This window comes from Anguilla rostrata, chromosome 6 (genome assembly GCF_018555375.3).
Source record: "Anguilla rostrata isolate EN2019 chromosome 6, ASM1855537v3, whole genome shotgun sequence".
NCBI lineage: Eukaryota > Metazoa > Chordata > Actinopteri > Anguilliformes > Anguillidae > Anguilla > Anguilla rostrata.
Genome location: NC_057938.1, coordinates 22610362 through 22623783, shown reverse-complemented (window position 1 = coordinate 22623783; position 13422 = coordinate 22610362). Strand labels below are relative to the sequence as shown.

The 13422-nt window shown below is 41.6% G+C and overlaps 1 protein-coding gene across 1 annotated transcript; it reads right to left on the bottom strand.

The window, feature by feature from the left end:
* Positions 1-3312: 3312 nt before the first annotated feature.
* On the bottom strand, positions 3313-10848 carry LOC135256842 (5-hydroxytryptamine receptor 2B-like). The gene is made up of 4 exons (XM_064339040.1): positions 10383-10848; positions 7954-8678; positions 6231-6431; positions 3313-4925 (listed from the first exon to the last, which is right to left on the bottom strand). The coding sequence occupies exons 2-4, from the start codon at positions 8354-8356 to the stop codon at positions 4024-4026; spliced, it is 1506 nt and encodes a 501-aa protein (XP_064195110.1). The 5' UTR covers positions 8357-8678; positions 10383-10848; the 3' UTR covers positions 3313-4023.
* Positions 10849-13422: the final 2574 nt, after the last annotated feature.

Here is a 13422-nt window from a genome sequence, read left to right as displayed (position 1 = left end):
ACTGTACACTAACATTAGACAAGAACGCAGTCTCAAACTCCAGACATTACACCCGAATAAAGAAAGGCTTTGATTCATTTTTGATTTTCAAATAGCTTGAAAGCTATTTATTTATCACTAGCTGACAATAGGCTTACTTAACTGATCCATCACACATCTGTTCTGCGACAACCAGGAGTGTTGCTAGCAGCAACAGATGGGAGGGAGATGAAGGGAGGGAAGGCACTGCATCGTGCACCAGCACTAGCTTTTCAGCAAAACAACATTGTTTTTTTAGAAAGTTGGGGAAGTCCTTCTCATAAAAATAGGCACTGTAAACATTGTTGGGGTTAGTGAAGTGCCCCTGGGCTGCCAGAAATGAAACACATTTCTTGTGGTTCCCTTCTTTTTTTGGAGAAAAAAAAGTGTATTGGTTTTTATGCATCCAGAGAAGGTGAAATATTCAGGAATTTCCAACTTAACTTGCCTGCACAAGTGGCAAGAGCATTATTTTTATATTACAAGTGGAAAGGATTTCGACGGTTTTAGCGTTTTAGTGACATACATTGTACCCAGCTAACCCCGCCCACAGAACACCTGGCATTTAGCCAAGGGGAAAGCAAACCAATTTTGGCACGGGCTTTTTTTCTTTAATATTCTAGGTTCATTTGTGAATGCAGAAAGGGTTAAAACAACACGTCAACAAAGAATTTACTGATTCCAGTTTCTTCGACCTTGAAGTGCAACCACTAAAGATAAAACAAAAAATGTATTCTTTCTGGAAAGGTCTTGCATTAGCTTGTTCTGTTGATAGCTAGCAGGCTGCTATGTGTTATCTTGCGGTAGTAGCTTTCAATGGTATTCATCTTAAAGATAGCTTGTTGTGACTATCTTTCTATATTAGGAATATGCATATTGGTTTTGTAATATTAATAAGTGATAACTTGTTACCGTTTTTAAAGGTATGGTTAGAAAGCCAACTATCCTCACATCTTGAAAGTACTATTTTTTAGGAACCTGAAATTTATTACAGCGTGCACAATTTCAAGAAACTTTTTTTTTGTTAGAGCTGGAATTTGAGTTTGCACAGCTGTCTGGAAGCATGTTCAACAGTCTAAGTGAAGTGTAACTGAAACTGTCCGGATAGTTTGAGATTAAATAGCTTGAATTTGGTTATCCTGTGGCTTTTTCTGTTATTTAAGTTTTGTGGATACTTTGCTTCATAGCAATTGTTCAGGTGATGCAAGAAACTGAAACACAAACGCTGAAAAAGCCCTACCATTTGCCACAGCCCAGCAACCATCTGAGTCGAAGCCACTTCAGCTCTCTGCTCAGACTAAACACAAAATAATGAAATAGAGAGGGGTGTTAAGTCCCTTTCCCAAAAAAAAACAACCTCTGTGGAATAGTTGTAGATTGGTGCTGTCTCCTGTAGCAAGATGGCAGTAAACCACATGATTACGAATGTGTCAACAATAACAATGTGAAACAATGTGAGATCTGCTATATACTATACAATCTCTGAGAAAATATGACAGACTAACTTTTACAAAGGGGTCCTTATTCACACTATGCCTTTGAGCATGAAGAGATAGGTAGCGAAGCCTCCTGTTTAGCTTCACACTTTCGTCTTTTATCTGTTTATAAAACCGTGTCCTTGATATTTCTATGTAAATTAAGTAATTTCCCTTTCACACAGTACAGCTCTGTTAATAATGCATTGGCCAAGTGCCAAAAGACCTTGGGAATATTTTGTGTCCAAAAAAGGTAGTGTGATATTCACATGATCGATTGTCAGTAAGAAAACCCAGCTGCAAGTCTTCCCTGTGTTTAGATAGCCCCCTGACATGCAGCCAATCAGAGCTATCCCACTGAGCTCTCAGGGAATCCTCGTTGGTGCTGGACTTTCAGATTGTGCTGTGGACAGGAGATGCTTGTAGTGAGTGGGGGAGGGGCAGCTGTCTTCTTTTCTCATCTCAAAAACCTTGTATCTGGCAACCATCCCACATGTCCTACCAGGTTATGGCCTAGAGCAGTGATCTAATATAAAATAAAGTCACGTGGAGATTTGGTTTCACACATGATCAAAAGGTGAATGCTAAAAAAGTCTGCACACCACTTTTGCACTAACATGTAGCTGATCTGATCCCATTCAAGTTCACTCTGGAAACAATGTAAGAAATCTTGTGCGTTTTTATTTAAATGGTCATTCAAAGCCTTAGTGGGTTGCCTGTCCATACCAATCATGTACACTGTCTGACTGTTGCAGGGAGTAACATAATAATAATCACCAGTGTAATATTATTTAGTAGAGCGTTGGTTCTCTACGTGTCAGCAGTGCAGCCTGTATTTGCTGTGGTGTAATTTACCACCATCTAGAATGGTGAAGGATCAATTCACCACTCAATCCACCATTTTGGTGACTATTCAGGCTCTGTCAGCATGGGCATTGTCATGATGAAAGATGCTCTTCTCTTGAAGAAAGACATGCTCTTCCATGAATGATCATTAATTACCATTGAGTAATCTTATCTTTTAAGGGGGGAGACACACTTTAACCATGCCAGAAACATGTACAGCACACTATTTTTGAGCCATCAGAACTCTTCCATGTTGAAATACTGTTGTGATTCCATTGCATTCAACCAATGTTTACAACCTGTACTTTGATTTCACTAATATTCCCAACCTGGTCATGTAAATCATCTTGGTTTGGTAGTTTCTATCTGAGTAAGAGCCAGGCAGTTAACAGAGGACTCAAGTTTTGCATGCTCATCTCCTTCAAAGCATGTCTTCATTTCATTGCCACTGTACAAGATGACGCACAGTGGCGGTGCTAAAACATCTTTGCTAATTAAGTCAAGAATTTACAGTTAAATCAGCCAATTACTAAATTCAATGCATGACAAACCATCTTGGTGTTCACAAATACTCTGTAAAAGCAAAGTGAAACAAGGTGGGAAGACACTGAAACACTCAGTTGTGTAATTATGGCATACGGCTGACTTGGTTTCTTCCTGAGAATGTGTTTGGAGACGAGCACATCTGCTGTCTCTCCAAACGCCTTTGCTTTGAGGATTCACCATTTGCTGACAATAAAGAGCCAGTTTGTTTTGTTTTTGGCAGTGGTTCATCGCTGAGGCCCTGTAAACCCTCCCGATCAAGATGACCATGAGTCAAATTAAATGGGATGCTAATAAACACCCTGTTGGCAAAGTAGGTTTTTGTAGTGATTGGGGGATTAATCAGATGTAGCCTGCTAATGAAAATGGAGGACCCACACAAAATGTGTTATTGTCAACGCAGGGATGTGTACTCTGGTACCCTTATGAATTTGTCTTCATGAAAGTTTTATTAGTGAAGTCTTCAAAGCTACACATACATTTGGTTTGAAGATATATTTTAGGCAATGAAATGTTCTTTTAAAAGTGTACAGAAATGGCTGCAACTGACCAAAAGATCTGACATGTCCTTTTCCCAATGGTATTTTTCAGAGGTTCATTATTGGATGTCAGTAAGCACATGCATGTGCCATGTGATCGTTCCAAAAGTGATTCAGATAAACATGGAAAGCGAATGAATCCAGTGGCTGTGTTATCATTGTACCTGCAAATGTAGCTTTATTCCATCTGCTTCTTTCTAGAACCATCTATGGTCAGTAGGAGATTACAATCATGCAGGCCTTCATTATGCCTGTTATTTCTTACTTGCATTCAGTGCACCAGTGTGCTGAAATGTGTAGAAGTTGTCCTTAAAAGTCACTCTACAAGCTCTTCTTCCACATTCCTCTAGTGAACTTTGTGCACTAGAGCAATGTGGTGATCCTTGCGCACAAGGATCACACAGGTACTCAGCACATCCCGGTCAATGGTGAACTGTGCAGTGGGATTATGTGGTTCACGTGGCACAGGCTAGTTCTCTTTCCTTAGCACTGTCCCACCAAAGCCCACAGCCAAAGTGATGCTTGGTCAAGCTGCTGGAAGACTGGCCTGGTCAAGTGGACTCTTCAGAATTCTTCTTTCCCATGCCAGGCTGCTGCTGCAGCTACACATAGCTGACCTGCTCCTTTTGTTTGTCGCCCTCGTTCTGCGTGAGGAGCAGCGTGTCCAGTAGTAGGCTGGCGGAGGTCTGGGTGGCCGTGGTCCGCAGACACAGAGGACTCTGGTACCCGCCATTCCTCATCCCATGCTTCACGAAGAGCTTGGAATTCTGGGTGGCTGAGGAGCGGAAGGATATCCGAGTCAGGTCCCTGTGTGTTGCTCTGGGGGGTGAGCGTGTCTCGCTGAAGTTGCAGGTGATGTAGCGAGTGAAGGCCTTCCGGAAAGTCTTGTTGAAGAGGGTGTAGACCAGAGGGTTGATCCCTGAGGACACGTAGCCCACCCAGACAAATATCTCCATCAGCCTGCCCACAATCTGTCCATCACAGCTCCTGCAGGCCACTGAGATCACGTTGGTGATGAAGAAGGGGCACCACATGACCACAAAGAGGAGGAAGACAATGCCCAGGACCTTGGAGGCACGCTGCTCATTGCTGAGGTTCTGCATGGACTTCCTACCCAGGGTGGACATCTTACGGATAGGGACCTCCTCCAACGTGATGGGGTCGATGTGGCCCTTCACCAGGTCCTTTTGGGGGATGTCCAGCATAGCCACCATCTCAGGGGAGGACATGGTGGGCAGGTCCCTCTGGAAGACAGTGGATACGGTGGACGTGCCTAAGTTCTGTGACGCTCTGAACTTGAGCAGGTACACTTTCTTCCGCAGCACCTGGATCGTCAGCAGGTATATCACCATCATGATGGTCAGCGGAACAAAGAAGGCCGCCATGGAGCCAAACAGGATGAACTCTCTGAAGCAGTCAGGCTTCAGCAGGCAGGTATGATGGCTGTTGAAGGTTGTCATCTTGGTGTTCTTCAGGCCTTTGATTGGGATGGATATAGCAATACCTGTGAGTGAACAATGCAGAATTAATCTATTTGAGTCCCCCCCATACAACCCCCTGACCTCAAAAACCCTCTGACCTGTTTACTTAGGTTTCTTATAAATGTCCTTTTTAAAGAGCGGATAATTTAATTTAGCTCACTTTCATCTCTGATATGTTTTAGCTCTTTGAAATGATGTAAGCCATTCTTGGCAAAAGGATTGGAGAGTGTTCTGAGTAGAAAAGTAGAGTGTAAAAAAGCTAGAAACTCAGTTTGGAGGTTCCTACACAAAGCAAAGAAAAAAAAGTTACAAAAATGAAATTCAAAAAGCAGCCCTCAAAAAGAAAAACCCAAAGGAGTGGCAGAATGTTGTCAACAAAGAGCTGGGGAGATCAAAATCAAATAGTGGGGTGACACAGATTGATGGTGTGGATGACGAAAATGTAGCAGAGCAACTCAATGACTACTTTGCTGAAGCACTAACAGACTCTTCCCTCATTATGCCTGCCCTTCCTTCCTTTATGGAGGGACCAGAGCCATTCACTGGCCAGATGAAGAAAGTGCTGACCGAGCTTAGACTCAGCAAAGCAAGTGGGCTTTATGGGGCATACTAAGCTGGCTTTTTAAAAGAAATTAAGAGTGATACACTTCTTAGAAAAAAGGGAACTTTGTCATGCAGTAAACAAACTTGACAATGATATAGAAGTCAATCTCTGTTAGGTTTGAGACCCCCTGCACATTTTATGCGCGCTAATCCTTGCGAATGAATAGGTGCGACTCTCTGGTCACTAAACACTTTTTGACACAGTGCAAGAGTCCATTTACATTGCTCAATGAAGAAATAAGAGTCCAACTTTTGAATTATGTTACTTTCCTTAATGGCAAAATGTAATGGATTTACAGCTGTGCTTGAAGCTGATGCTCGCTTAAGAGGAGTTCCAAGATTGGTTTGAGAGAAGCCATGTGAGTCCAAATAAACGTCTCATTACTAATCAAACTTGCAGAAAAACTCCTGAGGCATTGGTTTTATGCATTTATTTAAACATTTCCCCACCTATAAAAGTCCTCCCCAGCATTCAAAGTAAACTGGTTCATTGCATATGGTTTTGGTGTATATGCAATGTTAAACCGACCCTTATGGAAATTTAATATACAATTTTATATGTTCCTAACACTTCCTCAGGAATTAATGCCAAAGAGAGGAGACTGAAACCTAGCCAACGTCATCACCATAACCAATACTGATGAATGCCAGTACATGCCTGCTTAATAATGGATACGTGCCACATGCTGCCAGTTTAGGCCTGCTGGAGATTCAGGGCTGCTTACCGATGGATATGAGCCACACGGTGGCAATTTTGGTCAGGGCCCTGGCCCGGGACTTATATTGGCTGTGCTGGATGGGTTTCTTGATCGCAATGTAGCGGTCTAGTGAGATGGCGCACAAGTGCATGATGGAGGCGGTGGAGAACAGGACGTCCAGGAAGAGCCAGATGGGGCAGAGGAACTCTGGAAGAGGCCACCCAGAATCTTGGAGAGAGAAAGAATGAAAGTATTTAGCGTGACTTCACATTTATTGGGATGCTGCTTGTGACTGTGTGTAATATTACAACTAGTAGAGAAAACTGTTAAGTATGATGGTGACTGTGGCTTGAGGTGATGGTTTTTACTGGACTGCTGAAGCAAATAAGACTGACTCAAATGTGGCTAGGTTAATAAACCAATAGGATATTGAATCCTTTCAAGCCCTCTGAAATGGACTGAAATGTATATAGATTAATACAATCCATGGGTGTCATTTGGGTATGGCGGTTGACTTTCTTTTACATGCAACCATTTGAGTCTGTTGTGTTTTTAATATCATTGCAGGCTAGTTGTTAAATTAAAAATCAAGACCTGTGAGTGTGTGTGTAGGGACCTACTATAATACCTTCAAGGATCCCCAGGGGTCTGCAGATCCCTTGTTGTAACCCCAGGATATAAATATGGCAAATTAATAAAGATTTGATGTTTCATATGAAGTATATTTAGGAAATTATCAAACTAACTTGAAATGTTAAATAATAATTACTATGCTCTTAAATCCTTAACTGCTTGCACTACTCCTACCGCCTTATAGTGGATAAGACCCTCTGCAGTTGATTGTAGTGCTCCAGAAGTAGTTTATTCTCAGTTCTTGCCTCCTCCTGTCTTTTTATTTGAGGAGCTCAACTGTGACAGAAGCTCAGTGCAGAGGTCAATAAAGAACTCTACCTCGCCTATTTACATCCGATGGTGCAAATCTGCAGGGTCTAGTAAGCAAATTATTCTCTCCTTCTATTCTAGTGTCATAACCCCCCATTATCCAAAATATGTTCATTTTCCTTTGAGCAATTCATAGCATATGGTTATGTTTCTGCTGAGCGTGAACAAGACTTTTATATGCAGAATCCAAAGGGCAGGAAGATGTGAGCTTGTGCATTCCTTGGCCTTTCCTCCATTTTGTTTCACGACAGAGCGCACTCATGTCCGATGGAAGAAAACACATCTGCGCCCAAGATTTGCACATCACAGATGGTCTGCAGAGGTGCAGTTAGTGGATTGCTTGAGCATACAGTGACTTATAAATGAAATCAGATAAATTAAATAAATCATACATTTATATTTTTATTTGACATAAAGTCTGTACAGTGCCAACTGGAAAACTGTGAAGTCTACAAATACTAACGTGACTAGAACCTTGATTAAGAAATGTGAAAATGAAACTGTAATTTAGCTGTTTGTTTACGGAACGGATTTGGCAGGATTAGAGTAGTATGTTAGCATTTCAGCATTCCACATGTGAACTTTATGTGTTCTCAAACTGTGTATGTGTGTGCATGCGTAAGGTATGATTTGCATGGAAGATAACCCTCATGAAAGAAAAGGAATGATTGAATAGTGATTCTGCAATCAGGCTGTGTGAATTGGTCATGATTTTGTGGCTCGGCTGAGCAATTCTGGAGTAGGTTTGGTGGGGGGGGGAGGGGGGGGGGCTGGGCTGGTCGGGCAGGCTGCTGGCATGTGTACTTACTGAAGAGCACAGTTACCAGGGCGATGGGCATAACGAGCAGCCCCACCAGCAGGTCTGCCACCGCCAGGGACATCAGGAAGTAGTTGGTGGCGTTCTGCAGCTTCCTCTCCAGGGAGACGGCCAGGATGACTAGGATGTTACCCCCGATGGTGGGGATGATTACTGTGATGATGAGGAGCGATGCCCAGCGAAGCTCTCCACCTGCCCCGGGGCCCCCGGTTACCAGCGCCACTAGGGCCCCTGAGGAGCTGTTTTGGTCTGAGGAGTTGAGCGGAAGTGGGGCAGCGCCTGAAGCCTTCCAGCCCAGGAGAGGGGAGAACGGGCTCAGCTGGGACATTTCGCCGTGGCTGCCCTGTGCGCGCGTCACAGCTGCTCTGGATCTCTGCTGGGGTGTGGCCAGCATGGTCACCGGCTCCCAAGGGCCCAAGGGTCACAAGGGTTCGAGGGTCGCCAGCTCACAGTGGGCCAAGAGTCAAAATGGCCGTCTCATTCCCTTCTGCCTTCAGCTGGCTTCAAATGTGTTTAAATACAAACAGCCCCCTTCTGCTTAACTGTAACAGTAATCCATCAGTGGGCTGAAACTCTGAGTCACTCAGAAACCATTTAAGGAGCAATGAGCGGAATGGGGTGTGAGGGACGGTGCAGAGTCGAAATTACAGCTTGTAGTCCAGGTGCAAATGGCTTCTACTGAGAGGTAGGACATGAATCACACTGATGTACTTTTCCTGATGAGCCAAGTAAAAGCTAAGTTAGTAACAGTTGTAACACCATTTGTTAGGAATTTAACAGATGCCTTAATAATGTAATTCAGCAATGAATACCATTGGACTTCTTGCATAAGCACATGCAATTGTGAAGAATTAGAAGCAAAATAAACATAAACCAGGGGAATTTAAAAACCAACGATAACCAGTGACAGTGCTTTGCTTTTTTCTGTGCTTACTGTAGGCAAGGCAGGATTTCTACTAAGAAGACTGAAGCCAAGCTTCACCATCCGGAGCCATTTAACTTTGCATGTTAGCAGTCAACCATTTGTTACTGGAAGTCTTCGGGAAAGTTGGTTTGAATTTAATTTTAAATGATTTGATTAAAAAAGAACACAGAGCCATTGCCATTGTTTTCAGCTACTAATCCCTTGTATTTTTTTAATGTAAAAACACATTTTTTTCTGATACTGATCAGTTCATATTGCTTTTATGATCAAAGGTGATTGTGTATTCGAGACAGTGACTGGCAATCACCAGCAGTCAATGTATGTAAAATAACAGGACAGAAAAACCTGTGATTAAAAAAGCCTGTTTTTTCTATTGCTACCTTTATTGACGCCCATTATTCCATTTGGATAATTAATACCTACTCAAATTCAAATGGTCTGTTTTAGTTAATTGCAGTTTTGCGCATGTTTATATGTTAAACTGCGCTTGCATAGGCTACATGTGTGTGCTGATTGCTTATTGTTCCTATCAGCTTTTGTTGCACTGAATTTCCCAATTGGGGATTCATACATGATATCGATATTCAAGTTGGTTTTCAACCTGCTTTTATTTCTGTTTTAATTATTTTATAATATTTCACTGATCATATATTTTGGACTGCATCCTTAGACAATGAAATATAAATTACAAAATGAAAACCTCACTCATTCAAGTTGTTTGGGTGAAATAACACTTTTTCACTTAATTTTCAATAAGAAATAGTACAAAGAATTCATTTTCTGCCTATTTTCAGGCCCATACTGTTCCGCAATAACATTGTTCAATTCAAAGAGGATAATTTAATTTGGTCATAGTATCATTTGCACCAATATATCAGACTCTATTCACTCTCATGTCGCATCCATTTACTTTGTAAATATTTACTACTTCTCTACTTTTATTTCATTGTCCCCTATATTAATGTGTAATACATTTTTGGAAAGAGCTCAGCTTTTTACTAGAGCTTTCAGCACACTGTAATTGATTTAAAGTGCAGCAAAATTAGTACAATCCAGAAAAATGAATGCAAATTTACACATTTTATTTACACATCAACCAAATTCTTTTTCTAACGTAAAAATATAAAGCAAAAAATACACACATGTCCAAAAACAGGTGTCGAACAACAGAGCGGACTGAATAAAAAGAGTCCACACTGTGTATGCCCCCCAATGCCATAAATGTATTAATACTGAAAAAGAAGACTCAAGTCTGACAAAGAGTCACTATCTTGAAACATTATTTATTTTTTGGTGTTAATACATTTATATCACTGGGGAGCATGCAGGTGGCTCCGTTTAATTTACCCATTTAAAAATATACCTTAGATTTATTGTGCATTTCTTTATTTACAGAGAAACTTGGGCTGCGATATTCCACGTAATAGATATTAAATGGTCTGTCTCGCAACAATTCATAAATGATTAGTTAATAGTTTGGTTTTGCTGTTCTTACCTTCAGTGAAGACCACAGCTCCATGTTGATTCTACTTTGTCCATCTGCTTCCATTTAACGATGCTTCCTATAAAAGCCAGCTGATGCACAAAATGAAAGCCTCTCCTGTGACAAGAAAATGATGCAAATCTTATTGCTGTTTTATCTGAGTCTCCAGTCGCCCTCCTGATATTTACTCAGCTGATAAGAGGTGAGCTGCTTTCCCGCCCGTCCTGTAACTCCTGACAATGGCAATGAAACCTCCCCTTAAAATCAGACCACCTTATTTTTTTTTGGAAATGTCCTTAGAGCTGTCCGACTTGAGCGCGTTCCACGCGGAGGAAATTCCAGCACTTTGGAACGATCCCCGGTCCCTGCTGTGCATCACCTGTCGTGACGGCAGCTCTAGAATTCGCCGGGGTCTGTCTGTGGTCACCTTCTCTCCCTGGCCGCGCGACTCCGACTTCCTCACCTCACTCAGTCTCTCCTGCGCAGTTTGTGGTACTCTCCCTCTCCCTCCGTCTCGTCTCCCCTCTCCCCACCAGCCCCCTCCCTCTCCCTCTTGTTCTGGTTGGGTAGCCCGTTCCCTCTCGCTCCTTCACAATCAGCAGCCTTCCCGAGCCGGGGCGAAGGGACGGAGGCTGTGTGCGCACCGGCGGTTCAGCAGAGCCTGTGTTTATATTCCTGCCCCGTCTCTGTATATTTCTGCCGTGCCTCCCCGCACCCCGGCCTTCAGCATTACTCCATTGTTCATGCCCCCCACGGCGTTTCTGCTGTGTGTCATTACAGACGGCTAATGGAGCGCCCAACCCCACTTTGCAAACCTAACAGATCTCAAGGAAGGATTGATGGAACCTGCAGAAAGTCGCTGAAGTTCTTCCTTCTCTTGTATACTAATGGCTGATTTTTTTGTCAATAATGCTTTAAGGCTTTTTAGGCGAGACTAGTGACATGTTTTATTTAACTGAATTTAAATTAAATGGAGATTAAAAGTACAGAGAAATTGTGTATTTTTTTTCCCTGTTGATTCCAACAATTACCTTTCTAAATAATTTTTAAAAGTTACCCAGGGAGACTGTGTGGTCACTCAAATATCCTTTCCAACTGTTTGTAAAGAAAATAGGTTGGGGCCTTGTAATAAATCCATGATATAATGTGTCAGTGATTTTAGCAGATTTTGAGATGAGGCTTCTCTAAATTGCATTAATTGAGGAGTTCTCAGCATCATGAGAGAATGCACAGATAAACCTGAATGGGTTTAGAAGCAACGTATATTTTGTGGGATTGTGTCATCGTTTTTTATGCAAATGCTTTATGCTTTCCATGTTTCCTTTAAACATAGCATGTCACAGGAGTTCACTTTTGCCTCTGTCCAGATATTGAAGCCCATCGGCAGGAGTACGTTGTGTCCTGTTCAATTTTGGAAATAGACTGCTGTTTTGTTACTTTGTCCAGCCCAGCGTGTCTTTCCAAAAAGGAAATGTGTCTTTTTTTCCTTAAGTAAATGGCATCCTGAAGGCAGTGTGTTTTAAGTCCCTTTCTCTGTTTGACCTTGCAGCTCTTTGGGTTTTAGTTTATATATTCTTTGCCCTGAGCTGTAAAAAAAGAATAAAAAATGAACTGTCCCATTGTCCCCCATTCTTTCACAAAGAATCCAGACACCACAGACCACACTATAAACGTCCTAATCTAGATATTTTTTTGCCTATGAGTACATTATTTCCATTTCATTATATTTAAAAAATCTGTGTTCAATGTTTATCCGAGTGTAGCTTTCCGATTCGTGGGGGGAATCACATACATTACATCAACAATGTACATGTGTGAGGTCCTTGTTGAGCCATAACACAATTTTATTAAATTACTGGATTGTTAATGTTTCGAGAAAAAAACACAGCACATGGCAGATGTTGTGGAAGAGCAACATTCTGTTTCTGCCTTGCAGATGCGATTGGCTTTTAATTAGGGCAGGCACGCAGACCTCCCGGACCGCGTCAGCGGGTGGAGTATTTGCATGTTGCAGATTTGAGTGGACCATACGCAGAAGGATGTGGGTTCCATTGCCCAGGCGAGTGTGTAAACAGAGCCACCCCCACACAGCCCCCCCCACCCACCCCCCCACGCGACACTTGTGCCACACTGGTGACCTGATACACAATAAATATTTCGTATTTAAATAGTTTCACAAATCAATGAAGGAAATGTATTAATGCAATTTTCCCATCCATTCAATTATTATGTTATTATATTATGATCATAATTATGATTGTGATTATTACTATTATGATGATGATGATGATGATTGTTATTATTGTTATTGTTGTGCGTTTTTTGTTGTTATATTTCTAGTGGTTGCATTTAATTTTACATAATTATTATTTTAGATGATATTTAGTTTTAGCTTTCTGTCATGATTGTATATTGTGACGGTCTTGTGCTTTTCTGCATTAGGAGCATGTAGGACTGGTTGTTCCACATAAAAGTACTGTTATATAGAAACAGTTTTCCAAAATTGGTATCCAGACTACAATGGTTAAACTGATTCTGCCCTGGATCGTTCACTCTGTGCCATGAATCGCACATTCCTTAAGTCATTGGCAGAAATCTGGGCACATTGATACTCGCGGATTTATTTAAATTAAAGTCTCCTGCCTCACTGCACTCCAATGATTGTGACCGACCTCCTGTTGCATGTATTAAGAGATGCCCGAGCGTAGCACAATACATTCATCACCTTGGGCCAAAAGGGCAAGTTTTTTGCATGCGCTTTTTATGATTGCAATAAAATGTGCATCACTTTCCTGCATTGTTATTGTAAATTGCAGATCATACCAGTAAGCCTAGGAAGATAATACATATAATTTTCTCGGCTTGTGTTGTTTTTTAAGTGTGCGCATTCTGTCTGATTATATGAATCTTTTGGGGCTTTCACGTTTGCTGAATATTTGCTATTTTATTTTCAAGTTGGGGTACAAATGAACAGAAACTGAACATAAAGAAAAAGTGAATGAGGGCAATGTAATGTTTGGCTATGCCTTTGGCAATTTGCTCTTTATCCAGG

Coding starts and splice junctions, on each gene's coding strand:
- LOC135256842 (XM_064339040.1), bottom strand. CDS start 8,356: ATGCTGGCCACACCCCAGCAGAGATCCAGAGCAGCTGTGACGCGCGCA. Junction 6,432..7,953: donor CCTGGTAACTGTGCTCTTCA/GTAAGTACACAT, acceptor TCTCTCTCCAAG/ATTCTGGGTGGCCTCTTCCA. Junction 4,926..6,230: donor CGTGTGGCTCATATCCATCG/GTAAGCAGCCCT, acceptor GTTCACTCACAG/GTATTGCTATATCCATCCCA.